Source organism: Athene noctua, chromosome 34 (genome assembly GCF_965140245.1).
Source record: "Athene noctua chromosome 34, bAthNoc1.hap1.1, whole genome shotgun sequence".
Lineage (NCBI taxonomy): Eukaryota > Metazoa > Chordata > Aves > Strigiformes > Strigidae > Athene > Athene noctua.
The window spans coordinates 1,044,254-1,064,350 of NC_134070.1; the positions used below are offsets into that span (position 1 = coordinate 1,044,254).

At 53.8% G+C, this 20,097-nt stretch overlaps 1 protein-coding gene across 1 annotated transcript; it reads left to right on the forward strand.

Moving 5' to 3' along the window:
- The first annotated feature begins 1,636 nt into the window (after positions 1-1,636).
- On the forward strand, positions 1,637-19,583 carry LOC141972567 (uncharacterized). The gene is made up of 8 exons (XM_074930461.1): positions 1,637-2,262; positions 3,387-3,673; positions 13,520-13,869; positions 14,337-14,903; positions 15,677-15,980; positions 16,760-17,306; positions 18,272-18,558; positions 19,465-19,583. Exons 1-8 carry the CDS (start codon positions 1,781-1,783, stop codon positions 19,581-19,583), a joined length of 2,943 nt encoding a protein of 980 aa, XP_074786562.1. The 5' UTR covers positions 1,637-1,780.
- The last annotated feature ends 514 nt before the right edge of the window (positions 19,584-20,097 follow it).

Sequence of the window (20,097 nt, forward strand, 5' to 3'; positions counted from 1 at the left end):
GATTGTGGGAGGAGCTTTGTAACAAGACAAAACCTCCGGAGACACCAGTGGACACACACCAAGGAGAAGCCCTTTCTCTGCACCACGTGTGGGAAACGCTTCTCCTTTAGCTCCACCTTCATTGTCCACCAACGCATCCACACGGGAGAGAGACCGTACGCCTGCTCCCACTGCGGGAAGACATTCAGGGCTGGTTATCACCTCAGGAAACATCACGCATCCATTCATAAAGGTAAGTCCTTGGAGAGGCTTAACCCTGTATCCCATCGTGCTCATCCCTAAAATGCAGTGGGTGGGGTTTGGGGCAGTTCTTGCCCAGATCTTGATCACTGACTGGCTGGGCATCCATCTCCCCACGGTGGGGGACGAATGATGGCCTCTTCCACCCTCCTAGTGTCAAATTATTATTACCTCCACCCACAGGTTTCCTCACTATTTTTTTCTTTCTCTTTGTGGGTTCACGCACAGTTTGTTGGGAGCAGCCAAGAGCCCAACCCTGCCCCATCCCGACCTGCCCCATCTCCATTCCCGGCCCTCCTGGGGGAAGGGGGGAATTACAAGGGGTTGAAATTGGAGAGAAAAGTGGAGAAGGGAAGGGAGGGAGCCGAGCAGGCAGAGCCATGCAGGAGGTGGGTGCTCTTCATGTGCCTTAAGAGCCCCCAGCTGAGCCCCTTTGGTCCCCCCCAGGCGCTGGGACAGCCGAGCAGAAGGAGGAGCAGTGCCAGCCCAGGGCAGAGCAGAGGGGGATGCTGCAAGGGCCCCAAGAGGAGCCCCAGAGCCCCGCGGTGGCCGTGGAGCACGATGGCCAACAGCAGCCCCGGGATACGCAAGGGAGCCGCGGAACGAGGGGACCCCGAAAATGCTCTTTCAAAGGGCCGAGTGGTGAAGACCCTCCAGAAGACACAACCCAGCCACAGAATAACTCCAGAGGGAAGGAGTACAAGTGTGAGCACTGTGGGAAGGTCTTCAGCTGGGGGAGCAACCTGATCTGTCACCGACGGACCCATACGGGAGAGAAGCCCTACAAGTGCTGGGATTGTGGGAGGGGCTTTGTAACAAGACAAAACCTCCGGAGACACCAGAGGACACACACCAAGGAGAAGCCCTTTCTCTGCACCACGTGTGGGAAACGCTTCTCCTTTAGCTCCGCCTTCATTGGCCACCAACGCACCCACACGGGAGATAGACCGTACGTCTGCTCCCACTGCGGGAAGACATTCAGGGTGCGTTCTATCCTCAGGAAACATCAGGCATCCATTCATAAAGGTAAGTTCTTGGAGAGGCTTAACCCTGTATCCCATCGTGCTCATCCATGAAATGCAGTGGGAGGGGTTTGGGGCAGTTCTTGGCCTGATCTCGGACAGGAACTGGCTGGGCATCCATCTCCCCATGGGTGGGGGGTGAGTGATGGCCTCTTCCACTTTCCTCCTGTCAAGTTATTGTTACCTCCACCCACAGGTTTCCTCACTATTTTTTTCTTTCTCTTTGTGGGTTCACGCACAGTTTGTTGGAAGCAGCCAAGAGCCCAACCCTGCCCCATCCCGACCTGCCACATCTCCATCCCCGGCCCTCCTGGGGGAAGGGGGGAGTTACAAGGGGTTGAAATTGAGAGCAAAGAGAAGAAGGGAAGGGAGGGAGCCGAGCAGGCAGAGCCATGCAGGAGGTGGGTGCTCTTCATGTGCCTTAAGAGCCCCCAGCTGAGCCCCTTTGGTCCCCCCCAGGCGCTGGGACAGCCGAGCAGAAGGAGGAGCAGTGCCAGCCCAGGGCAGAGCAGAGGGGGATGCTGCAAGGGCCCCAAGAGGAGCCCCAGAGCCCCGCGGTGGCCGTGGAGCACGATGGCCAACAGCAGCTGGGTGGTACTCAAAGGAGCCACAAACCAAGGAGACCCCGAAAATGCTCTTTCAAAGGGCCGTGTGGTGAAGACACTCAAGAAGACACAACCCAACCACAGAATAACTCCAGAAAGAAGGAGCACAAGTGTGAGCACTGTGGGAAGGTCTTCAGCTGTGGGAGCAACCTCAGCCGTCACCGACGGACCCACACGGGAGAGAAGCCCTTCAAGTGCCATGACTGTGGGAAGAGCTTCACGCTGAGCAGGTACCTTACTAGTCACCAGAGGACACACACGCAGGAGAAGCCATTTTTCTGCACCACGTGTGGGAAACGCTTCTCCTGTAAGTCAGTTGTCATCACCCACCATCGCATCCACACGGGAGAGAAACCGTTCCCCTGCTCCCACTGCGGGAAGAGATTCCGGGCAACGTCTTATCTCAGGAGGCATCAGCGATCCATCCACAAAGGTGAGTCCTTGGGGGAGTGTTAGTCCTGAAGTACATCCTGCTCAGCAATAAAATGGAGAGGAGGGGGTTTGGGGTTGGGGATTGGCCAGATTTTGGTCAGGACATGGCTGGGCATCCATCTCCCCATGGGTGGGGGTCAGTGATGTAGTTTGCAATTTTCCTGGCTATCTCTCTCCTCCTATTGAAATATTTTTCATCTCACCCCACGGGTTTTCTTGCTTTTATCTTCTTTTCCCCTTCTCGGGTTCACCCACAGTGGGTGGGAGCAGCCAAGAGCCCAACCCTGCCCCATCCCGACCTGCCCCATCTCCATCCCCGGCCCTCACAGGGTTGGGGGGAGTTTTAGTGGCTGAAAGCGGGGAGCAATGGTGGGCGGTGTTCCACGGCATAGAAGAGAGAGAGTTGGGGGTGGAGGAGGAGCAGGAAGAGGAAGGATGAGGGAGAAAGAGGCGGATTGGTAGGAGGGGACACACAGAGACACACACACACACACACACACACACACACACACAGAGCTATGGGTAACTCTGCACGGGCACCCCCATCTCCTCACAGGCTTGTGCACACACAAACACAGCCCCCACACCTGCATGTGCACACCCATGTGCGCACACACACACACACACACACACACAGAGCCCCTGTGTCTTTACACACACACCGATGGCACAAGGGCTGCAGCAGCTGGCAGCACCGTACTGGGTGATACTGGTCTGTGTAGGAGCTGCTGGAGTAGGTGGGTGCTCTTCATGTGCCTTAAGAGCCCCCAGCTGAGCCCCTTTGGTCCCCCCCAGGCGCTGGGACAGCTGAGCAGAAGGAGGAGCAGTGCCAGCCCAGGGCAGAGCAGAGGGGGATGCTGCAAGGGCCCCAAGAGGAGCCCCAGAGCCCCGCGGTGGCCGTGGAGCACGATGGCCAACAGCAGCCCCGGGATACGCAAGGGAGCCGCGGAACGGGGGAACCCCGAAAATGCTCTTTCAAAGGGACGTACGGTGAAGACCCTCAGGAAGACACAACCCAACCACGGAGTATCTCCAGAGGGAAGGAGCACAAGTGTGAGCACTGTGGGAAGGTCTTCATCTGGAACAGCATCCTGATCTGTCACCTACGGACCCACACTGGAGAGAAGCCCTTCAAGTGCCAGGATTGTGGGATGAGCTTCACACGGAGAGGAAACCTCCAGAGTCACCAGAGGACACACACCAAGGAGAAGCCCTTTCCCTGCCCCACATGTGGGAAACGCTTCTCCTGTAAGTCACTTGTCACCATCCACCATCGCATCCACACTGGAGAGATACCGTTCCCCTGCTCCCACTGTGGGAAGAGCTTCCAGTCAAAGCGTAACCTCAGGAGGCATCAGGCAGCCCTTCACAAAGGTGAGTCCTGGGGGCTTTAGCATGAGACATCCCAGGCCCTGGGGGAGCTGTGGGTGGCGATGGCCTGGAGAAGCACGTGGTGGGGCTGTGCTGGGACTCCTGCTCCCAGCGTGGCAGCAGTGCGGGGCTGGGAGATGGCCCTGGGCATGGATTTGCTCTGTCCCCAGGTTGGGTTGAACTCGCGGTGGGGATGGTGCTGCTGGGAGCAGGAGGTTGCACTGGAGAGCTCCGAGGAATGGAGCTGCCCTGGAAGAAGCTCCTCGGTGCAGGGGGGTTCCTGAGTCAGTCCAGGCGATAGCAAATGGCCTCCAAGGACATTTCCCAGGCTCGTGTGTGGACACGGAGGCCTCTCTGCACCATCCTCCTCACTGCAAATCCCCTCCTGGGTCTTCCCGGCTTGCGTTACCCCAACAGACTCTGGGGTTTCCCCTCCATCCCTGGCTGTGGAGGTCCCGTTGGGGCGATGCTGTGCTGGGTTTGTGTGTTGGGGGGGTTTTGGCGGTGGGTGACGGGGCTACAGCGATGGCCGCTGTGAGAAGCTGCTCAAAGCTCCGCTGCCTCCAAGTGGGACTCGCCTCTGGCCAAGGCCGAGCTCATTAACGGCGATGGGTGCGCCTCTGCGATAGCGTATTTAAGGAGGGCAAATGGGAAGGGCTTTGGGGGACACTGAGGAGGAGAAATGAAGGGAAGTTGCTACAGGTCTACATAAAATTGTAATGTACATGCACCTGTGAGGTAGGACATTTAGTTTTAAGGTTAACCATCACTTGTGTTTTACTGGCTTTTATTTTTCCCGTATTTTACTGAAATGTATGTGATCTCACTTATCCTTTTTTACCTAGCTCTCCTCTGTATTCATTACCCACCTTAAATGTTTTGAAATCCGCAACTCCTTGACTAATGAAGATAAGACAGACCTTGGACAGTCTGGACAACGCCCCGAGGACAGCCCTAATAGCAGGAACCTAAAAAAGAGCATCTCAGAAGACACCGGCATCAAGATAAGCGACTGGAAGCTGGTCTAAGCTAAGGTCCTTGGAACAAACCGGAGCTGGAAGAGGGTGAGGTCACTCTGTGACCATGTGTGGACACGAGAAACCTAAACTTCAACTAACGGAGAGTGTGAGGAAGAGTATGTGGACCCGTAGGAGGGGAGAAGACCCTCACTATTTTTACTACGCACACTCAGACTATGTGTATGATTTCTGAGGCACATGAGACAGGGAATCTAAACAACCTTAGATTGATGGGGAACTTGCGGAAAGACAAAAGGAGGCCTATGGGGCTGTTCGCAAAGGCAGACCAGGTGCTGATAACGTTGCTAGGCTACTATCTCCTAGCTCAAACAGAAGCCTCCTGTGGGCTTTGAAGTTCTGTGTATCAGCAACATATTACCCCAAACACCGGCACAAACTGGTCTGGCAGTCTGGTCAGAAGCCAGAGAACAACTGAGGCTGCGCAGAGCGACAGGGTGAAAAGTTCATCAGCGAGGAAGAAGAGGTGCTTCATCTATACGACCCCTGCCCAGGAATCTGCGACCCCTGCCCAGAATTTCAAGAGCTCATCGCGCAGGCGCAAGGGGAGGAGACCTGATTGCCATGAGAAGCGAGGGGAGGCGGGGATAGACTATGTATATGTACAGGCATTCTATGAATATGCAATATTTTGTAACATATAAGCCGGACAGGAGCTGCAAAACGGCGCGCATGTGTTTATTCAGCGCTGAATAAACATACCCACTTTATAGCTCCACAGTTATAGAGTGAGGTTTTTTCCGCAAGTCATCTTGGCACCCCAGATGGGACCATCTCTGCTCGGCTGCCGGGTGGGCGTCCTAGGTGCACCCCGAGCTCTTCTCGGAGGAACTCCGCTCCCAGCTGTCCACTGCGGGAGCAGACAAGGACCATCTGGTTCGCGGACAGAGGTATGTTTAAGGGTAACGGGCTGCTGGTAAGATGCACAGAGACGTCTGGCGCACGGCTCAGTCCTGAGGAGGGGGTATACCCATTTGGGTTTGGTTTTGGGAATCCGCGGGAAAGGAGTAGTAAGATCTTTTGGGGCAAACTACCTATGACTGGTATATAAGAGGCATTTTGGACAGGGTACTGGTAATTCCCGTCACCTGCAGGATCTTGCTTCAGGTCATTGTGTAGTGCACTAATTGTGGATATACTGGCTTTGAACTGCCTGCTAATTGTTAACGGTTGATGATATCTGTTACAAACGGACTTGGTGATTGTTTAAACTCGGTATATTTTGTGGTATGAGTGGAAAGTGTGGTGGGCCCTTTAAGTGTCTGTGTGCCTGCAGGGGCAGGGCGTGAGTGAGAGCAGCCGCTGCTGTGTGCCTGTGAGATGCAGTCGCTGCAAGACAAATGAGAAGTTTATGTCTGCTTAAATAATGCACTGTCCTTGTATGTCTTGTGAAAACATTGTATGAACCGGAGACGGGAAAGTGAATCCCTTCTCTGTCGGTTTGGGTTAGAATCTAGTGATTATTTGTGTAGAAGGAATGAATGGTCGGCACGGGGAAATGATTTATACCTGCTAGAAGGACTATACACAACTCCTTCTGGGCAACTGGTAGCACCAGACTGGGAACAACCAGCCGATTATACCCCCCGGGTCTGTGGGAGAATCCCCTGCTTTCTTTGTATTCCTGCCCCCGGTAAGGGGAACTCTCACCAAGCTTGGGTATTAGCAGAGTGCGTCGATTGTCGATGTAAGTGGTACTGTGCGTCTGAGGTGTGCAGAGTGCCGGGAAGAAGCGGTGTCGTTAGACCTCTCGGTCGAAAGACGGGAGTCGATAATTATTAAATTTGTGCGTGGAAGAAGTCATGAGATACTGGAACTTCGGGAAGTGAAGGAGGAAGAGTGGGAGAAGGTTAGAAGACAGTGTAGAAACCGCTGTAAGTGGAGAGAAAGGATTTTGGGAAGAAGGAATAATAATGGGGAATAAGCAGGGAAAAATTGTAAAGAAAAGCTCATTGGATTGCATACTAACACGCTGGAAAGACATAGCGAGGAGGGGAAGCACGGAAAGCAAGAAAATCCTGATTAAATATTGTAATCAGTGGTGGCCACTTTACAAACTGGAAGAAGAAGCTAAATGGCCACTAAGTGGGACCTTAGGCTATAACACGCTTTTGCAATTAATGTTATTTTTACAGAGGGAAGGGAAGTAGGATGAGGTGTCTCACGCAGACATGTTCTTTACCCTCCGAAATCACCCGGGGTGGCAGAGGGACTGTGGACTAGTTCCACCACAAGATCCTTTAGTGCTTGCCCTGGAAAAGGATTATAAGAGAGAAATGAAAAGAAGACTATATTATGGTGGTGGGAGCTACTAGCCAAAGTGAAAAGGCTTATTTTTGCAAACCTCTGAAATATAAACTGGGAAAGCAGTTAGGCATACACAAATTTCTGTATATGCCTTACTCCACAAAAGCGCTCCTAGGAAGAGACTTACTAGGACAATTAGGAGCAACCATTACCTTTAACAATGGAGAGATTACTCTGGAGGTAAATACCCAAGAACTTATACAAATCATGAGCTTATCTCTAACTAGTATCACCACAGAAGGAAAAATTGGTAAGGAAATTATTGATCAAGTGTATCCCGGAGTGTGGGCCACTGACACGCCTGGGAGGGCGAAGAATGCTTCACCCGTAGAGGTAAAACTTAAGGAAAGACAACAACCAGTAAGAATTAAGCAATACCCTTTAAAAAAGGAGGATCGGGAAGGGATCCAGCCAGTTACAGAAAAGTTTTTGCAAATAGAATTATTAAAGGAGTGTAAATCTAATTTTAATACTCCCATATTACCTGTCTGGAAACCCGACGGGTCATATAAGCTAGTTCAGGATCTGAGAGCAAAATTAACTCCTGAGCTAATCCGGTTTACTGTTTTAGACCTCAAGGATGCTTTCTTTTGCCTCTCTCTCCTCAAAGCCAGTCAGAAAATATTTGCATTTGAATGGGAAAATCCTAAGAGTGGACTTAAAACCCAGTTGACCTGGACGGTGCTGCCACAAGGATTTAAAAACAGCCCCACTGTATTTGGTCACTAATTAGCCAAAGACCTTGAACTATGGGAAATCCCAGCTCCACCTGTAGAGGGAAAGCTGCTGCAGTACGTAGACGACATCTTAATAGCCACCAAGACAAAAGAGGCCTGCGTGACCTGGACGGTAAGCCTTTTACATTTTCTGGGACTTCAGGGCTACCGGGTATCTAAAAAGAAGGCCCAAGTGCTGCAGAGTGAAGTGATCTGTCTGGGCTACGAAATCAGTGCTGGAAAGAGAACCTTAAGCTCGGAAGGAGGCAATTTGTCAGACTCCGAGGCCACAGACAGTGAAAGAACTGCGAACGTTCCAGGGAATGACTGGGTGGTGCCGACTATGGATTTATAATTATGTTAAACCTTTATATGCACTAACCGCCACTCAACGGAAAAATCTCCAATGGAACAAGGAGGCCATACGAGCCTTTGACCTGTTAAAAAGGCTCTGATGTCAGCTCCGGCTTTGGGACTCCCAGATGTAAGTAAACCATTCTTTCTCTTTTCACACAAGAAACAGGGAATTGCATTGGGAACACTGGCACAAGACTTAGGCCCGTATCGGCGGGCAGTCGCCTATTTCTCCAAGCAACTAGATACAACCACTAAAAGTTGGCCCGGATGCCTACGAGCGGTTGCAGCAGTGATCTTAAACGTACACGAGGCACGAAAATTCACTCTAGGCCAGAAAATGACTGTATTAGTATCTCACAGAGTGTTGGCAGTATTGAAAATTAAAGGGGGACATTGGCTTTCGCCCCAAAGATTCCTAAAATATCAGGCGGAATTAGTGGAACAAGATGACGTAGAGATTATCGTAACTAAGATTATCAACCCAGCTTCTTTCCTGAGTGGAAACACAGGAGAACCAGTGCAACATGACTGCCTGGAGACCATCGAAGCAACATACTCAAGCCGCACAGATCTGAAGGACAACCCTATGGAAGATACCGAGAACGGGTTTACAGATGGGAGTAGCTATGTCCTGAGCGGCAAAAGGTATGCTGGGTATGCTCTCACCACCCCCCAAGAAATACTGGAATCAGGACTGCTGCCCTTGAATACATCTGCACAAAAGGCAGAGACAATCGCTCTGACCTGTGCTTTAGAATTAGCCCAAGGCAAGACTGTGAACATTTATACAGACTCAAAGGATGCCTTTGGGGTAGTTCATGCTCATGGAGCAATCTGGAAGGAAAGAGGACTGCTAAATTCACAAGGGAAACACATCAAACATGGGAAGGAAATTCTGAGGCTACTGGAAGCTGTCCAACTTCCAAGAAAAGTGGCAATCACGCGTATTAAGGCCCACCAAAAAGTGAATTCGGATTTGGGAAAAGGAAATGAACTGGCGGACAGAGAGGCAAAACAAGCAGCCAAAAGAGAGGTAAAAATGGAGGGAGCTTTAGTTCCTGATGGGCAAGTCATCCCAGAAGGTAAACCTAATTATACTAAAGAGGATCAAAAGTTAATTACAGACCTGGAAGGATCATATAATGAAGAAGGTTGGGCCATCACTCCCCAAGGGAAGGCAGTAATTCCCTCTTGTTTAGCGAGACACCTGGTACGAGAGGAACACAGGAAAGGGCACTGGGGAGCGGAGGCCCTGTACCGATATTTAGTCAAGAGTATTGGAGCTAGAAATTTGTATACCATAATAAGACAGGTGACTCAACAGTGTGACCTTTGCCTCCAGACTCATCCTAAGAATACCCCCACTCTAGAAGTAGGCCAGATTCAAAAGGGAAATGGACCGGGACAACTTGACTAAGGAAAAAGGGAAATACCTACCGGAAAAGATCACAGAGAGACCTAACCGGAGTATTAGGAACAGGATTAGGAGTGTTGAATTCAATAGATTCAGAAGTAATAATGAATAAATCAACAGCTACTACAAGGGATATATCAAAATTACAACAGCCATTGAGGTCTTCACTGTCAGCATTAGGGGTACATCAATGGGCGATGTCAAAAATAATTCCAGATTGGGAGCAAAAAGAAGCAAAAGACCACACACTTACTGCTGAAACCCTGGGAGCGTTTCAAGGTGATGTCGCCATAGCTCTAAGTTGCATACAAGCCTAGTTATGGATGCAAACAGTAGCAAAATCTGTAATAAAGGAAGGAGAGGAGGGTGCACTTCCCACTGAAATTCGAAAAATATTTTGGGATAGTGCCCAGAGACAGAGAAAAAGTTACAATCATGGTGAAACATGGTCAACTTCACCTATAGGCCTGACACGCATACGGTAATGACTTTTGTGTTGACAATACGTGATGCAAAATTAATCACCATACACCCCATTGTAAGTCTCGGAGTCAATTACAACGGGACTCTACTGTACCCCTTTGCACATAAGACCTGGGCTATGAATACTGGTAATAAACAGCAAGCAGTAGATCTCGAACCCTGTATCATGAAAGAACAACAAGGATTTATATGTGACAATAATACCTTAATAACCCAGGATACCCGCTTAAATACTGACCAAAAGATTTGCCACCTTGAAGCACGCCCCAACGTAGATTTGAGGACCGTTGTTGTCTGTACCGGAAAGGGATGTGCATGTTTAAGGACACTGTGTGACACAATAACCATAAATGGGCGAGAGAAGAAATTGATACAGCATCTAAATTATTGTATTTGTAATTTCACCATCATCCTGGGGTGTGATTTCACTTATTCTGCCCCGGTGGTTACACATTCCCTCTTGAAAAGCAGCCTCATGGTAACGATACTTCCCGTCCCCACAGGGTTAAATGTCAGTCATATAGAAAGCCTGTTAAAACACCCAGACTTACACCGGATACTGGAAAAAATCAAGGAGAAGAGGCAAGAAACTTTACTCAAAACCCTTCATGACAGGAAAAAGATAAAAAAAATAAGTCTTAAAGAGGGTTGAGCAGGAAGCGAAACATAATTGATGGGATACGCCCCCCGGATGGTCGCCGACAACTACTGGAATCTTAAACACAGCCCTTCACCCAGTGGTTGCTTTTTTAATATCTGTAGCAATCTTTTTGATCCTTACTGTAGCTACAGCTGTATGGATCTGGAGACTTACAAAACGCTTGCAAGCTGTGTATGACGCTTTATATCACAATCCGAGCTTTAGGCAATAAACTAATTTGTAGGAGAGTACTAACATATTATGGGGCCAGGGAAATAGATTAAGTAGATAGCTAAGTAGTAAAAGGATTTACTAAGTAGGAAGAAAAGGGGGGAATGAGATGGGGAGTCTAAACAATCTTAGATTGATGGTGCAAGACTGGGGAACTTGCGTAAACACAAAAGGAGGCCTATGGGGCTGTTCGAAAAGGCAGACCAGGTGCTGATAACGTTGCTAGGCTACTATCTCCTAGCTCAAAGAGAAGCCTCCTCTGCCCCAAATTCCGGTACAAACTGGTCTGGCAGTTTGGTCAGAAGCCAGAGAACAACTGAGGCTGCACAGAGCGACAGGGTGAAAAGTTCATCAGCGAGGAAGAAGAGGTGCTTCATCTATCCGACCCCAGCCCGGAGCTTGAAGAGCTCATGGCCCAGGCGCAAGGGGAGGAGACCTGATCGCCATGAGTCGCGAGGGGAGGCGGGGGTAGACTATGTATATGTACAGGCGTTCTATGAATATGCAATATTTTGTAATATATGAGCCGGACGGGAGCTGCAAACGATGCGCATGCTTGTGGCGGAGCGATCCCCCATGCGCCCGGCGCTGAATAAACATACCCCCTTTATAACTCCACGGTTGTAGAGTCTTATCTCTGCAAGTCAGTACAACGTGTTGGGGGGTGTTGGTTGTGCGGCACAAGCTGTGACCCCCGTGTGGTGTTTCACTCCGTTTGCTCTCAGGATGTTTCTCTCTCCCTGCTCATCTCTCCCTTCGTTAAGTGTGTGTCCCGTTAATTAACACGTGACTCCAACCTGTGCGGCTGAACTCAGGCGGTGGCTTTTGTGCTTCCTGGTGGGATACAGCGATCCCCGAGCAGAGGGATTTATTTCTGGGGAGTCGGCGCAGAGCTGGGGGCTGGTGGTAATTCCCCCCGGCCAGCGCCCCGCCCCAGAGAACCCCCCTGGATTTCTCCACTTGGGAGCACACGCAGACACCGGGGCTGGAGTGACCGGGGGGTTTCTTATCGCCCTGTCCCTCGCGGGTTCCCAACGCGCCTCGTGGCGATGCCAACACACAGGGTCTTGTCATTGCTGGGCCCAGCTCCGAGGGGGGGGACGCGGCTTCTTGGGCTTCAGCTGAGTCGGCATTCGGGGTCTGCCCCCTCCCTCGGCTTAATTACGGGGATTGTGTGTGTGTCCCCTCCTGCTGGTCCTGCTCCTCCTCCAGCCCTCCCCGTCTTCCAGCCTCACTCCCCCCCATCCCTCCACCTTTTCAGCACTTGACCCGCCCCCACGCCTGGTCCCCACTTTCACAGCGCCCCCCACAACACCCCCGTCCCCCCGAGAGGGCAGCGATGGAGATGCACACCCCCCCTTCCCTGCAGGGATTTCCCTGAGGGATGGAGAATCCGCATCCCGGCGCCCCCAGGGGACCTGCTGCCGCCTCTCGGGGTGCTCAGCACCCCCTGCCCGGGGCTCAGCACCCACCCGGCTGCACCCTGTTGTGCTGGTTTGTGTGTGGAGGGGCTGGGAGCGGCGGAGGGGGGACAGGGGGGGCTCCTGCGAGAAGATGCTCAAAGCTCCCGCGGCTCCAGGTCGGACCCGCCCCTGGCCAAGGCCGAGCCAATTGGCGGCGGCGAGTTCTGAGATAAGGGATTGAACCAGGGGAGGATGGGAGGAGGAGGAGGAGGAGGAGAAAGAGGAGGAGGAGGAGGAGGGGGGAGGGAAATACTTCTGCAAAGAGGGAGGGCAAGGAAGGACGGCAGGAGGCGGGAGGTGCCCTGAGCCGAGTCTGCCCTGCACCCGTGGAGCCCCACGGGGGAGCAGATGCCCCCCCAGAGCCCCTGGAAGGGACCCAGGTGGGAGGAAGATCGTGGAGGACTGTCTCCCGTGGGAGGGAGCCCAGGGCGGAGCAGGGGAGGAGTGAGAGGAGTCCTCCCCCTGAGGAGGAAGGGGCGGCAGAGACAAGGGGTGATGGAGTGACCCCAAGCCCCATCCCTGCCCCCTGCGCCGGGGGGGGAGCAGGGAGAGAAATGGGGAGCAAAGCTGAGCCCGGGCAGGAGGGCTGGGGGGAAGGGCTTTGGAGATGTGGTTGTATTTCTCACTGTCCTGCTCTGCCGGATTGGTACATCGGGGGTGGGGGGTTCAAATGCCATTGCTGTTCTTTCTTCCTCCCCGATGGAGTCTCTCTGCTGCCCCAGACCATAACGGGGGAGACACAGCACCCTCTCCCATCCTTGTCTGGATCTCCCCCGTCCTTTGGTTTAATTTTTTTCCTCCCCATCCCTGTTGGGGAAGGGGCGAGGGAGCATCTGGGTGGGGCTCAGGTGCCCCCGGGGATCAAAGCCCAAAGCAGCGCTAAGGGACAAGGCCCTGGGGGTGTGAGGAGGAGGAGAAGGGAAGGGAGGGCGCCGAGCAGGCAGAGCCATGCAGGAGGTGGGTGCTCTTCATGTGCCTTAAGAGCCCCCAGCTGAGCCCCTTTGGTCCCCCCCAGGCGCTGGGACAGCCGAGCAGAAGGAGGAGCAGTGCCAGCCCAGGGCAGAGCAGAGGGGGATGCTGCAAGGGCCCCAAGAGGAGCCCCAGAGCCCCGCGGTGGCCGTGGAGCACGATGGCCAACAGCAGCCCCGGGATACGCAAGGGAGCCGCGGAACGGGGGAACCCCGAAAATGCTCTTTCAAAGGGACGTGTGGTGAAGACCCTCAGGAAGCCGCAACCCAAACACGGAGTAGCTCCAGAGGGAAGGAGTACAAGTGTGAGCACTGTGGGAAGGTCTTCAGCTGGGGGAGCAACCTGATCTGTCACCTACGGACCCACACGGGAGAGAAGCCCTACAAGTGCTGGGATTGTGGGAGGAGCTTTGTAACAAGACAAAACCTCCGGAGACACCAGTGGACACACACCAAGGAGAAGCCCTTTCTCTGCACCACGTGTGGGAAACGCTTCTCCTTTAGCTCCACCTTCATTGTCCACCAACGCATCCACACGGGAGAGAGACCGTACGCCTGCTCCCACTGCGGGAAGACATTCAGGGCTGGTTATCACCTCAGGAAACATCAGGCATCCATTCATAAAGGTAAGTCCTTGGAGAGGCTTAACCCTGTATCCCATCGTGCTCATCCCTAAAATGCAGTGGGTGGGGTTTGGGGCAGTTCTTGCCCAGATCTTGATCACTGACTGGCTGGGCATCCATCTCCCCACGGTGGGGGACGAATGATGGCCTCTTCCACCCTCCTAGTGTCAAATTATTATTACCTCCACCCACAGGTTTCCTCACTATTTTTTTCTTTCTCTTTGTGGGTTCACGCACAGTTTGTTGGGAGCAGCCAAGAGCCCAACCCTGCCCCATCCCGACCTGCCCCATCTCCATTCCCGGCCCTCCTGGGGGAAGGGGGGAATTACAAGGGGTTGAAATTGGAGAGAAAAGTGGAGAAGGGAAGGGAGGGAGCCGAGCAGGCAGAGCCATGCGGGAGGTGGGTGCTCTTCATGTGCCTTAAGAGCCCCCAGCTGAGCCCCTTTGGTCCCCCCCAGGCGCTGGGACAGCCGAGCAGAAGGAGGAGCAGTGCCAGCCCAGGGCAGAGCAGAGGGGGATGCTGCAAGGGCCCCAAGAGGAGCCCCAGAGCCCCGCGGTGGCCGTGGAGCACGATGGCCAACAGCAGCCCCGGGATACGCAAGGGAGCCGCGGAACGAGGGAACCCCGAAAATGCTCTTTCAAAGGGCCGAGTGGTGAAGACCCTCCAGAAGACACAACCCAGCCACAGAATAACTCCAGAGGGAAGGAGTACAAGTGTGAGCACTGTGGGAAGGTCTTCAGCTGGGGGAGCAACCTGATCTGTCACCGACGGACCCACACGGGAGAGAAGCCCTACAAGTGCTGGGATTGTGGGAGGGGCTTTGTAACAAGACAAAACCTCCGGAGACACCAGAGGACACACACCAAGGAGAAGCCCTTTCTCTGCACCACGTGTGGGAAACGCTTCTCCTTTAGCTCCGCCTTCATTGGCCACCAACGCACCCACACGGGAGATAGACCGTACGTCTGCTCCCACTGCGGGAAGACATTCAGGGTGCGTTCTATCCTCAGGAAACATCAGGCATCCATTCATAAAGGTAAGTTCTTGGAGAGGCTTAACCCTGTATCCCATCGTGCTCATCCATGAAATGCAGTGGGAGGGGTTTGGGGCAGTTCTTGGCCTGATCTCGGACAGGAACTGGCTGGGCATCCATCTCCCCATGGGTGGGGGGTGAGTGATGGCCTCTTCCACTTTCCTCCTGTCAAGTTATTGTTACCTCCACCCACAGGTTTCCTCACTATTTTTTTCTTTCTCTTTGTGGGTTCACGCACAGTTTGTTGGAAGCAGCCAAGAGCCCAACCCTGCCCCATCCCGACCTGCCACATCTCCATCCCCGGCCCTCCTGGGGGAAGGGGGGAGTTACAAGGGGTTGAAATTGAGAGCAAAGAGAAGAAGGGAAGGGAGGGAGCCGAGCAGGCAGAGCCATGCAGGAGGTGGGTGCTCTTCATGTGCCTTAAGAGCCCCCAGCTGAGCCCCTTTGGTCCCCCCCAGGCGCTGGGACAGCCGAGCAGAAGGAGGAGCAGTGCCAGCCCAGGGCAGAGCAGAGGGGGATGCTGCAAGGGCCCCAAGAGGAGCCCCAGAGCCCCGCGGTGGCCGTGGAGCACGATGGCCAACAGCAGCTGGGTGGTACTCAAAGGAGCCACAAACCAAGGAGACCCCGAAAATGCTCTTTCAAAGGGCCGTGTGGTGAAGACACTCAAGAAGACACAACCCAACCACAGAATAACTCCAGAAAGAAGGAGCACAAGTGTGAGCACTGTGGGAAGGTCTTCAGCTGTGGGAGCAACCTCAGCCGTCACCGACGGACCCACACGGGAGAGAAGCCCTTCAAGTGCCATGACTGTGGGAAGAGCTTCACGCTGAGCAGGTACCTTACTAGTCACCAGAGGACACACACGCAGGAGAAGCCATTTTTCTGCACCACGTGTGGGAAACGCTTCTCCTGTAAGTCAGTTGTCATCACCCACCATCGCATCCACACGGGAGAGAAACCGTTCCCCTGCTCCCACTGCGGGAAGAGATTCCGGGCAACGTCTTATCTCAGGAGGCATCAGCGATCCATCCACAAAGGTGAGTCCTTGGGGGAGTGTTAGTCCTGAAGTACATCCTGCTCAGCAATAAAATGGAGAGGAGGGGGTTTGGGGTTGGGGATTGGCCAGATTTTGGTCAGGACCTGGCTGGGCATCCATCTCCCCATGGGTGGGGTCAGTGATGTAGTTTGCAATTTTCCTGGCTATCTCTCTCCTCCTATTGAAATATTTTTCATCTCAACCCACAGGTTTCCTTGCTTTTATCCTCTTTTCACCTTCTCAGGTTCACCCACAGTCGGTGGGAGCAGCCAAGAGCCCAACCCTGCCCCATCCCGACCTGCCCCATCTCCATCCCCGGCCTTCACAGGGTTGGGGGGAGTTTTAGTGGCTGAAAGCGGGGAGCAATGGTGGGCGGTGTTCCACGGCATAGAGGAGAGAGAGTTGGGGGTGGAGGAGGAGCAGGAAGAGGAAGGATGAGGGAGAAAGATGCGGATTGGTAGGAGGGGGCACACACACACACACACACACACACACAGAGCTATGGGTAACTCCGCACGGGCACCCCCATGTCCTCACAGGCTTGTGCACACACAAACACAGCCCCCACACCTGCATGTGCACACCCATGTGCGCACACACACACACACACACACACACACAGAGCCCCTGTGTCTTTACACACACACCGATGGCACAAGGGCTGCAGCAGCTGGCAGCACCATACTGGGTGATACTGGTCTGTGTAGGAGCTGCTGGAGTAGGTGGGTGCTCTTCATGTGCCTTAAGAGCCCCCAGCTGAGCCCCTTTGGTCCCCCCCAGGCGCTGGGACAGCCGAGCAGAAGGAGGAGCAGTGCCAGCCCAGGGCAGAGCAGAGGGGGATGCTGCAAGGGCCCCAAGAGGAGCCCCAGAGCCCCGCGGTGGCCGTGGAGCACGATGGCCAACAGCAGCCCCGGGATACGCAAGGGAGCCGCGGAACGGGGGAACCCCGAAAATGCTCTTTCAAAGGGACGTGTGGTGAAGACCCTCAGGAAGACACAACCCAACCACAGAGCATTTTCAGAGAAAAGGAGCAGTACAAGTGTGAGGAGTGTGGGAAGTTCTTCAAGTCTGGGACCAATCTGAGTTGTCACCAACGGATCCACAGGGGTGAGAAGCCCTTTATGTGCCAGGACTGCGGGAAGGGCTTCACATGGCCATCGAATCTCCGGTTTCACCAGAAGACACACACCAAGGAGAAGCCCTTTCCCTGCACCACATGCGAGAAACACTTCTCCTGTAGGACGAACCTCATCAAACACCAACGCATCCACACGGGAGAGAAACCGTTCCCCTGCCCCCAGTGCGGGAAGAGCTTCCGGACAAAGTGGTATGTCAGGAGTCATCAGCGAATCATCCACAAAAGTGAGTCCTTGGGGGAGTGTTACTCCTGAAGTACATCCTGCTCATCAATAAAATGGAGAGGAGGGCGTTTGGGGTTGGGGATTGGCCAGATTTTGGTCAGGACCTGGCTGGGCATCCATCTCCCCATGGGTGGGGGTCAGTGATGTAGTTTGCAATTTTCCTGGCTATCTCTCTCCTCCTATTGAAGTATTTTTCATCTCACCCCACGGGTTTTCTTGCTTTTATCTTCTTTTCCCCTTCTCGGGTTCACCCCCAGTGGGTGGGAGCAGCCAAGAGCCCAACCCTGCCCCATCCCGACCTGCCCCATCTCTATCCCCGGCCCTCACAGGGTTGGGGGGAGTTTTGGGGGCTGAAAGCGGGGAGCAATGGTGGGCGGTGTTCCACAACATAGAAGAGAGAGAGTTGGGGGTGGAGGAGGAGCAGGAAGAGGAAGGATGAGGGAGAAAGAGGTGTATTGGTAGAAGAGGACACACACACGCAGACTCCCCGTGTCTTTACACACACACACCGATGGCACAAGGGCTCCAGCAGCTGGCAGCACCGTACTGGGTGATACTGGTCTGGGCAGGAGCTCCTGAGGAGGTGGCTGCATTCATGTGCCTTAAGAGCCCCCAGCTGAGCCCCTTTGGTCCCCCCAGGCGCTGGGACAGCCGAGCAGAAGGAGGAGCAGTGCCAGCCCAGGGCAGAGCAGAGGGGGATGCTGCAAGGGCCCCAAGAGGAGCCCCAGAGCCCCGCGGTGGCCGTGGAGCACGATGGCCAACAGCAGCCCCGGGATACGCAAGGGAGCCGCGGAACGAGGGAACCCCGAAAATGCTCTCTCAAAGGGACGTACGGTGAAGACCCTCAGGAAGAGACAACCCAACCACGGAGTATCTCCAGAGGGAAGGAGCACAAGTGTGAGCACTGTGGGAAGGTCTTCATCTGGAACAGCATCCTGATCTGTCACCTACGGACCCACACGGGAGAGAAGCCCTACAAGTGCCAGGATTGTGGGATGAGCTTCACACGGAGAGGAAACCTCCAGAGTCACCAGAGGACACACACCAAGGAGAAGCCCTTTCCCTGCCCCACATGTGGGAAACGCTTCTCCTGTAAGTCACTTGTCACCATCCACCATCGCATCCACACAGGAGAGATACCGTTCCCCTGCTCCCACTGTGGGAAGAGCTTCCAGTCAAAGCGTAACCTCAGGAGGCATCAGGCAGCCCTTCACAAAGGTGAGTCCTGGGGGCTTTAGCATGAGACATCCCAGGCCCTGGGGGAGCTGTGGGTGGCGATGGCCTGGAGAAGCACGTGGTGGGGCTGTGCTGGGACTCCTGCTCCCAGCGTGGCAGCAGTGCGGGGCTGGGAGATGGCCCTGGGCATGGATTTGCTCTGTCCCCAGGTTGGGTTGAACTCGCGGTGGGGATGGTGCTGCTGGGAGCAGGAGGTTGCACTGGAGAGCTCCGAGGAATGGAGCTGCCCTGGAAGAAGCTCCTCGGTGCAGGGGGGTTCCTGAGTCAGTCCAGGCGATAGCAAATGGCCTCCAAGGACATTTCCCAGGCTCGTGTGTGGACACGGAGGCCTCTCTGCACCATCCTCCTCACTGCAAATCCCCTCCTGGGTCTTCCCGGCTTGCGTTACCCCAACAGACTCTGGGGTTTCCCCTCCATCCCTGGCTGTGGAGGTCCCGTTGGGGCGATGCTGTGCTGGGTTTGTGTGTTGGGGGGTTTTTGGCGGTGGGTGACGGGGCTACAGCGATGGCCGCTGTGAGAAGCTGCTCAAAGCTCCGCTGCCTCCAAGTGGGACTCGCCTCTGGCCAAGGCCGAGCTCATTAACGGCGATGGGTGCGCCTCTGCGATAGCGTATTTAAGGAGGGCAAACGGGAAGGGCTTTGGGGGACACTGAGGAGGAGAAATGAAGGGAAGTTGCTACAGGTCTACATAAAATTGTAATGTACATGCACCTGTGAGGTAGGACATTTAGTTTTAAGGTTAACCATCACTTGTGTTTTACTGCCTTTTATTTTTCCCGTATTTTACTGAAATGTATGTGATCTCACTTATCCTTTTTTACCTAACTCTCCTCTGTATTCATTACCCACCTTAAATGTTTTGAAATCCGCAACTCCTTGACTAATGAAGATAAGACAGACCTTGGACAGTCTGGACAACGCCCCGAGGACAGCCCTAATAGCAGGAACCTAAAAAAGAGCATCTCAGAAGACACCGGCATCAAGATAAGTGACTGGAAGCTGGTCTAAGCTAAGGTCCTTGGAACAAACCGGAGCTGGAAGAGGGTGAGGTCACTCTGTGACCATGTGTGGACACGAGAAACCTAAACTTCAACTAACGGAGAGTGTGAGGAAGAGTATGTGGACCCGTAAGGAGGGGAGAAGACCCTCACTATTTTTACTACACACACTCAGACTATGTGTATGATTTCTGAGACGCCGTTATTGTAAGATTGCCTTTTCAAATAAATCTGATGCATATGTGTGCTTTTTGTGTCTATTGATCAGAGAGTTTTTGCGTGGGACCATCCCGCCCCAGAGCCCCAGCACCTCCCTGGGGACTCGTGGGTGCGGGCAGAGGCGATGTTTAAGAACCGCTGCCTGCCTGGGAACCCAGGGAGCTCCCCTGAGCCCAGAGGGAGTGTAAAGGCTCGTTAGTCCGCGAGGGCGTTAACAAGAGCCAGCGCCGAGCAAAGTGCTGGACAGTCTCGGTACGACGTGCTGGGGGTGTTGGTTGTGCGGCACAAGCTGTGACCCCCGTGTG